The sequence below is a fragment of the Cupressus sempervirens genome, chromosome 8 (assembly GCF_028749045.1).
Source record: "Cupressus sempervirens isolate cs-2001-9-10 chromosome 8, ASM2874904v1, whole genome shotgun sequence".
NCBI lineage: Eukaryota > Viridiplantae > Streptophyta > Pinopsida > Cupressales > Cupressaceae > Cupressus > Cupressus sempervirens.
Window position 1 is genome coordinate 136,155,160 of NC_143125.1, and position 15,635 is coordinate 136,170,794.

The following is a 15,635-nucleotide window of genomic DNA, read 5'->3' on the forward strand; positions in this document are numbered from 1 at the left end:
TGCATACTCACCCAAAGGTTTTGCAATAAAACTCAGGGAACGATGAATGAAGTTACCCAAGTTTTTTAGCAATTCGTTATTTTGTTTTGCTTGCAGATCTGCCCATGTAAAAAGTGTGTCTGACACCTGAAGTTCAAAATATTAATAGTAAGAAATCTTCAAGAGATTCAATATCCTATATGGAGAATATTATTAGTTCAAATAGAACAGCAGTTGCTGTGAAGAGCTGCACATTTAAGAATAATGATCGCTCCAAATCTTACCTCAGGCCTATTTGTCAGTAAATAATATCGCCAAGTCTCAACAGGGATATTGGTGCTCTTGGCATCATTACCAAACACACCAATCCCCTTGGTTTTAGAAAATTTTCCTATGAAAATAAATCCACAATTAAAACATTGGATATAAATGATGATTGGCATTAGATTACAATACTCAAAGCGTATCTGAAGACACATCAAATAACATGGTAAAGCTGCATTCAATTTTAGCTGGAAAGAATGAGCTTATAAATTGCAAAGGCCTTTAAAGCTGAAACTGTTCAAAATGTGACAGAGAACAACATCGCACATTAAAATTCATATAAAGAGATTTTAATATGCAACCAACCTGCTTCATAATTTAAGTATTCTGTAACACTAATTGTCTTCATTAAAGTCCACTTTTCTCCTGTTCCAAGGAGTGTTGCAGGAAATAGAACCTGTGCAATAGAGATACGTAAGTTAAAGATTCCAAGAAGAGATTGACAGAACCTGCATAGCAATGAAATATCACCTGCTTCATAAGTGACAGAAAGACAAACTTAAAAATATAACTAAAAGACTAAATGGACTATACAAAACACGTAAGACAAGAAGCAACAATCTGCATCCCTGATATCTCAAGAGATCCCTAATTAACAAGTTTATACAAAATAATTTAAAGAAAACCATAAAAAATGGCCAGAATAATCAATAACAGGATCAAAGATGCAAAGAAAACAAAAAATGGCCAAATCCATCTTTCTAATCAACATGTTTATAAAGAATCCTTAAGTTTGGCAAACTGCAATGGATCCTGATTAAGATAAAAGATGTAATATACACAATTACAAATTACAACAATAATAAAAACAACATTGTCAATATATGTTCAATTTCTTATTTAATGATTCAAATAAACAAAATTCATCTAGTGAATATATTTTCACCTAATAAGCAAATAAATATAAAATATGTGTATTCGTACTATCTCTCAATAGTATCTAATCCTTATTATTTTAATAAACTACAGACATTAATAAACCCTGATTGTAAATCCTTATTATGTATGCACACTACTAATAAACAAAAGAAATCATTAATGGGTTGCGCCCTTTGGAAAGACATAATAGTGGCGAACATCAAATGACTTGTGGCAGAATTTTTACAGGAAATACATTAAATAACAAGCGGACCCACCGCTAACAAGCAGATAATAATAAGCAGATAACATCGTACATGGAGGGACCCACTATCGAAGACGTGACACTTACAGACCATACTATTGAACACGCTGGCAAAGTCAGTAACAAAGATTTGACACCCTGTGTGGAAAGTGGACCCGACACAAGAACGAGGAAGTTGTGGATTGAATATTGTTGAAGGGAATAGATAACATTGCGCATGCATTTTGACTGTCAACCGTGAAAGGCAATGAGCAACTAAAGGAAGCCATCCATACTCGCTAAAGTGGTTAGAGGATATATTTCTAAAAGGGGCTGAAACAGATTAAGGTATAAGTGATGACTATTTTATATCTTCTTCCACATTACTCATGAGAAATATAATTATATAATATATGTGGTAATATGTATATTCATTTATGAATATAGGCATAAACCCATATTTATAGAGCACTAGAAAGCATTCCAAGAATATTATATAGATAATTATGTATAGTTGATTATCTTCATTTGATATTTCATAAAGAGATTACTATAATCCCTTATGGGGGAGGAGCTTGTTCTAAATGCTAGCGTAGTCTAAGAGATTGATGATCTTCACATGACTAACACATCTATGATTTCTATAATGTTGGTATGTGAGATTAGTAATCTTCATCTGACCAACATGCCTAAGAATAATGTATCTCTATAATGTCAGTATGTGAGAATGATGATATCCATTTGATTGGCAAGCCTAAGATTGAGGAAACTCTATAATGTTGGTTTGTGAGATTAATGATAACCACCTAACCAAAATGCCTGAGAATTAAAGAATCTCTATAATATCAGTATGAGAGACTAATAATCTCAATGACTGATATGTCTGAGATTATCATCATCTCTATAATGCTGGCATGTGAGATTGATATAATCTCCATCTGATCGACATGCCAGAGATTAATGTGCCAGAAAATTTTGATGATGTCAACATTTGCATATGTGAATCTTAAAAGGTGCACTCTAGAGAAGACAGCTGAATAACTAAGGGTTAGGAAACCCGATCTAGAGACATCTTTAAGGTTGGAATTAAGAAATAGGGTAGAATAGTGTAGTTAGACTTGTTATTATTTGAATTCTAACATTTGTTTTGCAAGTATTATTGTCCCAATCCAACCCTAAATAGTGCGGACATTACACAAACTCATAATAGTCGTGGACTATGTGCAAGCCCAATCGCATTAATCCTGTGATCATCAAAAGCAACGAAGAGTTCAATGTTAAGTTAAAGCAAAACTTGAGCATGCCCTTTAAGTAAGGTTGCACGGAAACAGGGATAGTTTTGTACTTCAGAGAAGGGTACAGCTATTTTTTTCAAAATATGAGATGGGGGTATACTTTGGGTACATCAATTTTTTTAATATATATTTTAGCATTTTATAGAAAATTTGAAAATATAATGACATTGAGTTTTCAAAACAAGACCAATGATGAAGTTCACTGTCAAACATTAAGTTTGAAGATTGAGTACACAATCATTGTATCAATGTTTCTAATTGTTTAGTGATTAAATATTAAAATAAGCTCGTTAATAGCAAACTGATATGCAAACAAAAAACTGAAAAAAAAAACAGAAATGTTAATCTGTTAATGCTAAATGGCATGTATAAGTATAGTAAATCAAGCATCCACACAAGAAAAAAAGCAACACCAATATTTTTCACATGGAAAACCTTGGTCAGAGGGGATAAAAAGGGTGAAAATTAGTACAATCTCACTACTGCAGTAATAAGTTTGTCATGTTAAGAGCAATTACATCAACCCGGTTAAGCGCATACTTGGTTAAGAGTATTTTAGCCCGGTTAAAAGCTATTACCAAGACCTGCTAGGATCTACCCTGTTAAGGGATTTCAAACTCCTTCTGAGAATCACCTTGTTAGATGATTTGTGCTTCAAACCTTTTTGGATCTTGCTTACCTTGTTAGAAGTGACCCAGTTAAAGGATTTTGCTTGCCAATCTGTTAGAATCAACAAGTGGAGAGTGATCTAATATTTGCACTCAATGCATGCGAGATCCAATGTATCTTTGATCAATGTTCTGCTTCAAATTCCTACTTCTATAGATTTACAAAGACCGTGTTTCTAAAAGAAACAATTGTGAACTAAAGACAACAATAGAAACTATTTAATAAACTAAAGACTACCTAAGATGACCATTAAAGAAACATTACAATATTCTAATACCGCACAATCTGAAACATCAAACTTCTTCATTGCACATCACAAAACTATAACTAGCTAACCAGTCATCGGTACACAGAGCACTTCATGATTCTAGTTGTTTGACCATTCCTCTGGTGGTATAACTGATTCATCATCTAGAAAAATTTGTTGCCAACAATAACAACACTATAATAATTTGCCATGCATTTTGATTCCAAAAACCTCATTGATAATCATCATTATGCCAACATAATCAAGGTGCTAAACTATGATGTTCTCTACTGAGCACCTGGTATGCATCCCAAGGGTATGGGTACCAGTACCTATGCAACTATGCCTTTAAGAATGGATATTAAGCATTGTTTCGCTAGCAGATATGGCAAATAAAATTTCAAAGCAAAATTCCTTTATCACAACAGTGAGAAGGAAACTATCTAAATTTGACTTTTACTATGATTTTATGTATATAGTATCATAGTAACATCCTACCCAAATGATCTTTATCTATAATCGAAGTTCTGTAGACCGTATTTGATATCACTACATAACCCATTTGTCTGTATAGGAAAGAGAAATATTCATCAAACAGTCATCTGAATAAGCCCATTGACTGTCATGCTTTATGAAACCATACCTTGGTCTGACCAGACATTAGGAAAAAAAATTAACAGTAACAATGCATTTAGTCACATGGATTTTCAAACCCTCACCGTATGAAATGGTACATTGTCCTTGCCCATAAATTGAACTAGCTCCACATTTTCAGGATTTTTCCACCATTGCTCCCAATCTGATGTATAACATGCTGTTATGGATATGTACCCGATAGGAGCATCAAACCATACATAGAAAACCTGAAAAAAACTTAAACATTAGAGGGTATATCACATCTTAAACAATGGCAGTCTTATTCACCTTAAAATTTCTTCATCTTCCTTCAAGAAAAGTTGTAAAAAATAATCATTACTGTGGTTCAATAACATCTTCGATGAGAGGTAATAAGAAACTTTCAAACTTCCAGAACTGTTGCATCGATTTCTTTTTTAGTGTTGGTGTCATAATAAAGAACAAGAAAAAAAGGTCGAAAGATATAATATAATACAGACCTTATCTTTAAACTTTTCAAGTGGAACAGGGACACCCCACTTAAGATCCCGTGTAATACATCGCTGCTTCAAGCCTTCCTTTAACCAAGAATTAGTCGTATGAATGGCATTTTGACTCCAACCCCCAACTGCAGATGTATTGCTAATATACTCCTCCAAGCGGTTTTGCAGCTTTGGGAGTTCCAAGAATAAGTGCTCAGTCTCACGAATGCACGGAGGATTTCCACAAACCTACAAATGAAAACAATTCCAGCTTGAACATTTACATTTTTTCTTTCACCTTATCCAGAAGACTTTTACCTAGTTATAAAATTCATAAGAAAAAAAGAAGAGAAATTATAAAGAGAACATAAAAGTGATAAAGCATTCTTTGCACCTTGCACCTAGGCTTTATGAGCTCTGTAGGGTTCAACATTTTTCCACAGTTTTCACACTGATCACCCCGTGCATCTTCGTAACTGCATGCACTATCAGGGCAAGTACCAATGACAAACCTGTCTGCTAAAAAGCGATTGCATGTTTCACAATATAGCTGCACAATCATTGTTGGAAAATGTCAAATGACCATGATAAATGCATTATATATTGAGATTACTATGTTGAGAAGAAAGATATCAAACAAACAAATTTAAGTGAATCACATATTATGAAAACTGATGACACATTGAAAGAATTATGCTCATTTGTGGTTGGAACTTTTTCCAATATATATCAACAGCTGTGCATACTCCAATTGTTGGAACAGTTATTAGATGTTAATAGCAGAACAATCCTTACTAATGCCAGATTTTGAAGTCTTGCATGGTTTATATGAGGTCTGTTTAAGTGCATATGCACTTCACGGAATGATAGTTTTAAGAGGAGGAATCAACACAGTGGTCCTAAATGTAATTTCCTTTTCAAAACAATATACCAGAATTGAATAAATTATTGAGCTCAGCGTATCTGCAAGAGCAAAAACTGCAGGTTAAGAAATATATTTCTTAACTTATTTTCCATGTCTAATGCCATAGTGTCTGTCTTTTTGTTAAAAATCTTGTTTATTCGTATACTATTAATTTTAACTTTTTAATATGTTTGCAAAACTAACAAGTGGTAAAAGAGCCAAGAATGAACAGTTTTTCTAGGCTTATTATGCAGGCAGTATACATTCAGTCCTCAGATAATCAATGCACAACATAGCAATGCCTTCAATCAACATGAGTAACCAATTTCAAGGGAGATATCTAAAAAAATTGGATTACCAAAACCAAAACTGTTCAGTAGACAAGATACTTAAGAGTTGGTAAAACAAGGTTTTGGGAACCTGCAAAATGAACACAATACAATGCTCTTACATTAGATGACAAGAACCAGTTGAAGAAGAATCAGCCAAGGGATTCAAAGGTGGTTTTCTTGATCAAGCCAACCTTGCGTGATTTAATTTCTCCAAGAATTTTGTTATGATATTTCTTGGAAATAAATGCAAAATTCTGTAAAATGGCAAACCACTTCACATGGGTGACCTCCAATAATCTGATAATTCTTACATTTGAAAACATATAAAAGTATGATCTGATATTACTTAATCAAATATCATATTCATCGGAATACAACTCGTATAAAATAATTTTTCACATAATAATAGCAAAACTATAACCAATTATGTAAATGGGTAACAAATATACCAACACACTCCCTCAATGGAAAACCTAATAGGTTTTGTCATTAAAAACATTTAACCCAAGTAAACACAAACAGGCATAAGCAAATTTGAAATGAATGTGGACAAAGCTCACAATCAAAAAATAAGACTCGCAACCCTCCCTTAATGAAATAACCTGAAATAATGCCTTAACTTGTCCCTAAATTTTACAGATTTTAATTGACTACGCAACTTTGTCATTATCTCAGTAACTTGGTCAGCAGCGGGACAACAGTCAAGACAAACTGTGCTGTGGGCTGTTAGCTGCCAAACATAATGATGATGAATTTCAATATGTTTGGTGCAGGCATGACAAACTGTATTCTTAACCATCTTGAGAACACTTTGATTGTCACATAGAGTAGGTGTTGCGTTATGTTGATCTATGTGAAGATCATAGAGAATTTGACAAACTGCACTATTATAGATAATAGTGCAACAATGTGTTGTAATTTGTTTTGCCAGGAAATAGCTCCATAACCAAGTGGGAACACATCCAATAGCCAATTGACGATCATCAATGGGACCTGCCCAGTCTGCATCTGTATAAATGGTCAAGTAAAAGTCATTTGTGTGTTGATACAGTATACCAAAGTTGAAGGTACCTTTGATATATTTCAAAAATTGTTTTATTGCAAGACACGGTACTGTCTTTAAATTAGATAGCTAACTGCAAAACATAGGTCTGGCCTAATAGTAGTAAGATAGAACAAACTGCCTACCAATTGTTTGTAAATGGTCTCATCGAATAGAGAGGAATATGAATGGGTTGAAAACTTCAACCCAACCTCCATAGGTATAGCAAGAGGATTGCTATTAAGCATTTGAACCTTCTTGAAACGTGTTTTGGCATATATGACTTGAGAAATGAAAACCATACAACTGGCCTGCCAAAATTCTATACCTAGACAATATAATAGAGTAAAAACAGAGCAAAGATCATTCTTGACTTTTTGAAGAAGCTTGGTTTCACCACCAGTGATGACTAGGTTATCCAGACATATATAATGAGAAGAACAATGTCCTCAGCAGAGAGTTGTACATAGAGATTACAATCTGAAAGACTTCTACTAAATCCATAATCTCTAAGATGAGTATCAATCTTAAAATACCAAGCTCTAGGAGCTTTGCTTTGATTATCCTGCAGGCAACATGTTCCTGTCCTTCCATGCTACTTGAAACCCTGTGGTTGGACAGTGTAGACTTCATTAATTCATTATTCAAAAATCGACTTTTGATATCCATTTGGTATAATGGGAACCTAAATTGAGTTGTAAGAGAATAAATAAGGAGAACACATACCATTTTGACTGTAGAGAGAAATGTCTCCTCATAGTCTATCCATTCGTAGTGAGCATATCCTTTGGCAACAAGTTGATCTTTGAACTTGTCAATGGACCCATCTAATTTGTATGTCACCTTGAATATCCATTTGCAACCAAAGGGTTTCTTTCAATGAGACAATTCACACAGCTCCCATGTGTTGTTCTTTGTCAAGGAATCAACCTTTGCTTTCAGAGAAGCTTCTCATTCTATTTTACCAAAAGCTTATTCAAATCAGGTTGCATCAAACTCCTATGGAACCAAGGCAAAATCGACTTTCCCTTTTGCAGCTTGTCGTGTTTGAGCATCTTTTTGATCTTTCACATCCTTAGTGGTCTTATCAAGCCACTTTGGAGGAGATTTGGGTATCCAATGATGATTGTCAAAAGGTTGACTTGGACAAGGTCTCATTGCATGCCAAAGGATATTTTCATACACCAATGTGTTCTATCCTCTGCCTTGTCATCTTAAGACTCAAGATTTCAGCTACTTGATGAATCATAATACGTACTTACAAAACTCTTGCTTGACAAGAAATTCACTATCTAGAACCTCAATTAGTTTACCATCATCTGCAAAGTTATTAGAATATCATCATGTCTCTTAATGGTCATCTAAATTAGTCTTTAGTTAATTAAGAACTTTCTATTTTCATCTTTAGTTGACAATTGTTTCTTTTAGAAGCATTATCTTTGTAAATCTATATAAGAAGCTTTCATCTCCTTTGTCTAATACATCATGTTTCTTAATGGTCATCTAAATTAGTCTTTAGTTGATTAAGAACTTTCTATTTTCATCTTTAGTTGACAATTGTTTCTTTTAGAAGCATTATCTTTGTAAATCTATATAAGGAGTTTTCATCTCCTTTGTCCAATACAGCTACAACAACATTGATTTACCATAACATGGTGTCATAGAATGTTGAAGGCTACCTCTAAGGGGGAGTAAGTGGTATGTAGATACTGACAGAGAAAGAAAGTTGTGGATGGATGTTGTCAAGGGAGAATGGTTTTTGTTGCAAAACAAATGAAGACCCCTTATCCTTCGCACTTGTCATAAAGGGGGGAAAGAAGATAACTTATGAATAAATGTTAAGTGTTGCCATCAATGACAAAAAGGGGAGATTGTTGTGGTATGTTGTCATTGATGTCAACCTTAAATATGCTTGTATGACCAGTATGATTGTTATAACTTATAAACATGGAGCAATATGTGTGTTTGTCATTAAAGGGATGGAGTTGTATAGTGACATTGATATGGGAGGCAAGTGTTGTTATGGAGCAGTGTGCGTGTTTTGTCATTAATGACAAACTTTCATGATATTGTTAAGGGAAAGAATGTCACAGATAACCTAATGACTGATATTCATTGTTAAATAGTTGTTTGATAAGAAGTTCATGGCCGGATGACAAAAAATGTTTTCTGATCAAAAGTTCATGAGTGGATGTTAAAATGTTTCTTGAAACTTGATCAGAAGTTCATGGTTAGATGTCAAAATATGCTTTAACAAAATATGTTGTTTTGAAGTTCGTGGTTGGATGTCAAATGAAACAGCTCAAGTACGTTGTGTCAAGTATTGGTGTCTCTGTCAACATATTGCACCATCTTTGTCCATTTTTGAAGATATACTTGTGAGGTTTGGGAATTTAGTTCAAGCTTAAAAGATAATATAAGCAAAGTTTCAAGTCACAATTCCTCCTTCAGAATGTTAGAGATGATTAGTACAGGAGTCAGAATGTATATTGACAGTGTAGTGGTTCTCAGAGAAGAAATCAAAATGCTCCATTATTCTCCGTATTTCATTTTCTGCTCTTGCAGTTTGGGGAATTGTTCATATTGCTTGGACCATGTTTCAGCTGCATTGATCTATTGTGTTAAGTCAACAATGCCACATTTTGCATTATAGTATATTCTATCTGGGGTTGGTTAAGTACTTCTGCACCTCAAAACCTGATAATCTCAAGAATAGCAGCAAACATTATACATATAAATGTAGTTTCATTTTGAAAACAACATTGAGAATTGTGGACAATACTAAGCTCAGCAATGCTATGTCCACATTTTTTCAGATCAGCAATTTATTTTTTCTAGTTCTGTTATTTTTCATGTTTAATGCTATAGTTGTATCCCAGCAATAATTTTTCACTTGTGAAATTAGTTGCTTAAGGAGTTGTCAAAACCAACAATTACATTAAAATTAAGTCCAAAGTCACAGTTACATCATATGCCTGAATGATAGTTCTGCAAGCTACAAATGTCAAAAAAGGAAAATAAAAAAGACAACAATTCAGTTAGCATACCTAGTGCATGAAACAAAGTCATACTAATGTTACATATTGTTCAATTTATGTACCTGCTGCATTGTATTCTCAGAGAGCCAATTTTGCTCCAAAACCTTTTTAAAAATTGTTTGGCATACTTCTGTTTGCTGTGGAGTTGATGTGCGCCCAAATTTATCAAAACTTATATCAAACCATTCATATATTTCCTTGTGGATAGCATAATATCTGCAACAAGCACACCATAAGGACAAGCCTCCAATAAGGCATTTTCATATGGACTGGCAAAAAGTATGTAATCGTGCAAAATAAAACTGAAAGACTAGTTAGAAATATATATTTACAAGACTTATAGTGTAAGTCTGGAACTGTTTAAAAAGTGCTAAATAGTCTGTAAATTAATAGAGGAACTCCATGTCATGGGGTACAGAAACAAATCAATGTAGTATATCAATGAGAAAAATACGGAACAGAGAAAAGAATTCTAGAAGGAACACATACATTGTACCTTCAAGCATATTTTACCAGACAAAAACAGTCAAATAGAATTTAAAACTATCTAAAAAGGATTATTAAGTAGACATTAGACATTGCAATCACACAACAACAAATAAATTGCATCTAAAACTATATACAAGGAGATGACAAGGGAATAAACGTTTTAGTGCATACTTATCACAGATCTGCTTTGGACTACAGTTCTCTTCCATTGCCTTGGTTTCTGTGGCTGTTCCATATTCATCAGTCCCACAAATATAAATCACATTATAATTCCTCCTACGACAATATCGAGCAAAGACATCTGCGCTTAGTACACCTGCAGTAAAACAAAACCATCAAATTGAAAATATGTATCAATACATGTGATTAAGGATAATATTCAAATTAAATAACTGCACAAATAAATTTCCTCATTTCACCAACAAAAATACATTTCTATCAGCAATAATTCTTTAACTTCTTAAAATGAGAACTGTCATTATTTAACCGGTTGAAAGGACCCTACAAGCATTTGCAGCTATGATGGCTGCTAATTCCTAGAAAAAGAATATTGCATCTTCTTATAATACACTTCTTATGATGTATATCTCGAATTGTCATCCCTGGTACTGCCCATTGTACCAATAATACAACAACATTTGTGTTCCCTTTTCTCCACAATTAATATAGCTCAGACATCACAGAGCTATAATTGATGTTAAAAGAACACAAATTCTCAAAATGAGTTTCTTAAAAGCGCCAGAAGGATTAGTGTTCAGTTCTTTTCCTCCTATAATTTTAAACATTATACAGAATTGAAAAACAAATATCCCAAAAAAGGTTATCTATACAAAACAAATTGAACAAACCAGAAATCAATCAAACTCTCTAGAGAAACAAAGAACTAAAGAAGAATATCTCAAAACCTTATATCCTATTATATTTCCTTAAAAAAGCGTGCAACCAAAATCACCCGGTATGAAAGTTGAAATCAGAAAATAAAATTCAGCAAAAAGGTAAAAAGAAATAAAAACATAAAGCCACTTATCTTGAACACTTACTTCCTATTAGGTTTCCTAGATGCGGTACATTGTTCACGTAAGGAAGCGCACTTGTGATTAACACATTTCTCTTTCCAGGCACTGGCACCTTTGGAACGGCAATAGCTTCTTTATCTCCAACATCTGGAACTTCTCCCATGGCAACTCTTACAGAGAATCCTCGCTTTTGAACTTCAAATAAACGGATATAATCAGAATCAGGGTATATCTTGCAAGCTAGCTTCACCAATTGACTTCTTCTAGATAAAGAATTCTTAAATCTCATTTGCTAGAAACAAAATAGAAAACATTCACTGAAAACTTCGATAAAATATTATACTGATTGGCGCCTTCACAAAAATATACAAGTTTTATTTGTAAATCATATATTTTTGTGAAAAGAAAAAGAACAAATTATTTACAGAAAGACATTTGCCAGAGATTTTCTGGATAACCTAACAGATGTTTACACATACTTCTTTTTTAAAACTCCTTAAATTTCCGCGGATATCATCCTATTCCTGGTTTGTAAGATGAAAAGATATGCCTGCTTTCCACACTTACTATGGAAAAATCTTTTTAAATTTCCCCAGCCATTAAATCTTCACAAAGATTCTACTGTCTCGTCCACGATAAAAGACATTCTCTACTAATAATGGCAAATTCGATGATGAAAATAATGTTAATCCCTTAAAAATGTCCCTACCATTTAAACTTTGAAAACATTCTCAAATTTTATCCATTAAATATAACAGAATCTTCATTCGAAAGAAAATTGAATGATTACACTTGGTATTCAGAGGATTTTGGTATTCTGTTTCCGTTGAAATTAAATTGCTGATGGACGCATAAACTGATAAGAGTAAAAAAAATGCAAAAGCTCACCAATAAGTGTTATGATACCTGTGGAAATGGCTGCTGTAAAACGACGCAATGAAGGAATTTGTACAGCAAGATTGTTCGACTTTGAGATGCCACACAAGTTGCAGATCACCATTCATTCCACGAAATCACAGAATTAGGGTTTAAGTCACACCGCACTATATTCCACAAAACCAACTGACCAATAAAGCAAAACTAAATAACGAATAGAATATTCTTATTTTTTTTAAAGTTTTATTCAATGAAATGAAATAAGCGTTTTTTTGTGTGTTCCCAGCGAACGTGCTATCCCATGTCAACTAATTTGAAGTTTAAAATTGTGTTTTACGGGTAAGCTAAAAATTGGCACGAGAAATTTAGAATAATGTGATGTGCCTTGTGTGTTTCCCAAGTCTTCTCTAGGTGGAGTCTATTCGCATTTTGATTTTTTTTTTTTTTTTTTTTAGATGTGTTTATCTCATAATATCTAAATGATTTAGACTAAAAAAATATGACATTAGAAATTTAGAATAATATGTTGCGTGTTTCCCAAGTATTTTGTATGTAATCATGCAATTGCTTTCTATAGTCAATTTAATTTTATCCAAGTCTATCGGAGCAGATGGACGATAATTTGAGGAAACAAGACTACATAAAACAGCATATTCATAACAGGTAGGTTGACATTAAAAAGAATGAAAAGGGTCCTATAGGCTGGCTGGTCTCGTGGACATCATTAAAATACCTTCATTCATTCATTCATTTAGTCATGTATTTTTTTCCCAAAATGATAGTTAAAGAAGATTGTGATAATGCTATCAGGATTTAACTGTGTGATTTTGAGTCAAACTCATCGACCCATGTTTCATGAGTAGTGATTCAACAGGAATCCATCTCTCATGAGAATAAATGGAACACTTAGCACTCATTGGATCTAGGTGATGCTCATAGGGGTGAAGCATCGGGACTTCCCGGGAGGTCACCCATCCCAGAACTACTCCAATTTGAGCGCGCTTAACTACGGAGTTTCCTCCATGGTTAAACCCAAAGCTTGCAACCCCATTTGCAAAACCTTCACCAAGTGTTGTGCCTTATGAACCATTCATTAGAAAGCCCCTTAAGCTCATCAATTGATAAGTAGGAGATAATTTCCATAGCAAGTCAAATTGTGATAATGCTATCAGGTGGAGGTTTTGCAAACACTTGGTGAAGGTTTTGCAAATGGGGCTGCAAGCTTTGGGTTTAACCATGGAGGAAACTCCATAGTTAAGTGCGCTCAAACTAGAGTAGTACTGGGATGGGTGACCTCTCGGGAAGTCCCGGTGCTTCACCCCTATGAGCATCACCTAGATCCAATGAGTGCTAAGTGTTCCATTTATTCTCATGAGAGATGGATTCATGTTGAATCACTACTCATGAAACATGGGTCGATGAGTTTGACTCAAAATCACACAGTTAAATCCTGATAGCATTATCACAATTTGACTTGCTGTGGAAATTATCTCCTACTTATCAATTAATGAGCTTAAGGGGCTTTCTAATGAATGGTTCATAAGGCATAACACTTGGTGAAGGTTTTGCAAATGGGGTTGCAAGCTTTGGGTTTAAGCATGGAGGAAACTTCGTAGTTAAGTACGCTCAGACTGGAGTAGTATTGGGATGGGTGACCTCCCGGGAAGTCTCGGTGCTTCACCTCTGTGAGCATCACCTAGATCTAATGAGTGCTAAGTGTTACATTTATTCTCATGAGAGATGGATTCATGTTGAATCACTACTCATGAAACATGGGTCGATGAGTTTGACTCAAAATCACACAGTTAAATCCTGATAGCATTATCACAATTTGACTTGCTGTGGAAATTATCTCCTACTTATCAGTTAAAGAAGATGCTTAAAATTAGAGCACTCTATTAATTTAAGGGTTAATTTGTTAATAGATTCATTTTCATTATTATTATTATGTACAAATGAAAAAATGAAATTTCCTTTGTCTTTATTTATTATTATTATTTTAAGATTATTCTAGCAAAATTTGTGTTTAATTTGTTTCTTTATATGTTTATAAGAAATGTATTTTTTTAATGTTGTAATTGTACATATGACTTGGGAAGTAAACTTAATTTTTAAATATTTTTAGTTGTGATTTATTACTTTTCTTATTGGCTAATTTTAGAAAAATATATATTAAAAAAATTATTTATTTTCTTTAATCATTTTGTATTTGATAATAAGCAATTAACATTTTAAGATGACTTTTAATCACTTTAGTTAGTTTTTGTTATAGTTGGAAGTTAATTTTAAATAGTTCACTATTGTTAAAAAAAATATTAGCAAGTTGAAATGTACTTATTAGTTCTTACAATATCATAGTTTTATATTTATTTTATTAAGAGTGAAAGTCTCTTATTTAGATGGTCATTCTCTATGTCCAAATTATTCCCTCTAAAAACAAATTTTTTGATTAATTTATCATAAACAATGTAGATAGAAGAGTTTTCTTGAACAAAATTGTGAAAAGATTAAGCGCTTAGGTAATGTTGCTTGATATTTGCTTTGCTATCTAATTCTTTATACAATGCATTTTATATTTTAGAGTTGTTGGCAAAATTAAAAATACTAGACAATTGAGATAGGTATAGTTTGCATTGTACAAAACAAAAGATGTGACTTGTATATGTTTGTGCATCTCTCTCTCTCTCTCTATATATATATATATATGTACATACATATATATACATACATATATATGTACATACATATATATACATATATATATATGTACATACATATATATGTATGTATGTACATATACATATATATGTATGTACATATATATGTATATATATATGTGTACATATATATACATATATATATGTATATACATGTACATACATATATATATGTATATACATGTACATACATATATATATGTATGTACATATATATATATATATACATACATATATATGTGTATGTACATATATATACATATATACATATATATATATATATATGTACATACACATATATGTGTGTGTATATATATATATGTATATATATATGTACGTACATGTATATACATATATATGTATATACATGTATGTATATATATATGTATGTACATATATATACATATATATATGTATATACATGTATATATATGTGTGTATATATATATATGTATGTACATATACATATATATATGTATATACATATATATATATATAGATATATATA

General features: G+C 32.7%; 1 protein-coding gene across 3 annotated transcripts in view; it reads right to left on the bottom strand.

The window, feature by feature from the left end:
* Positions 1-12,588, bottom strand: part of LOC149541926 (methionine-tRNA ligase, putative / methionyl-tRNA synthetase, putative / MetRS) — a 49,678-nt gene extending 37,090 nt beyond the window's left edge. Inside the window, exons 1-10 of one of the 3 annotated variants that reach the window (XM_089796982.1) lie at positions 12,441-12,588; positions 11,559-11,729; positions 10,690-10,834; positions 10,092-10,245; positions 5,108-5,263; positions 4,732-4,962; positions 4,336-4,479; positions 610-700; positions 264-370; positions 12-126 (exon numbers count right to left, since the gene is read on the bottom strand). In XM_089796982.1, the coding sequence (XP_089653108.1) occupies positions 12-126; positions 264-370; positions 610-700; positions 4,336-4,479; positions 4,732-4,962; positions 5,108-5,263; positions 10,092-10,245; positions 10,690-10,834; positions 11,559-11,729; positions 12,441-12,534 (1,408 nt within the window). In that variant the 5' untranslated portion in view covers positions 12,535-12,588. Of the gene's footprint in view, positions 1-11; positions 127-263; positions 371-609; positions 701-4,335; positions 4,480-4,731; positions 4,963-5,107; positions 5,264-10,091; positions 10,246-10,689; positions 10,835-11,558; positions 11,730-12,013 lie in introns of all 3 variants that reach the window. The other 2 variants (XM_089796984.1, XM_089796985.1) reach the window with 2 other exon arrangements.
* Positions 12,589-15,635: the final 3,047 nt, after the last annotated feature.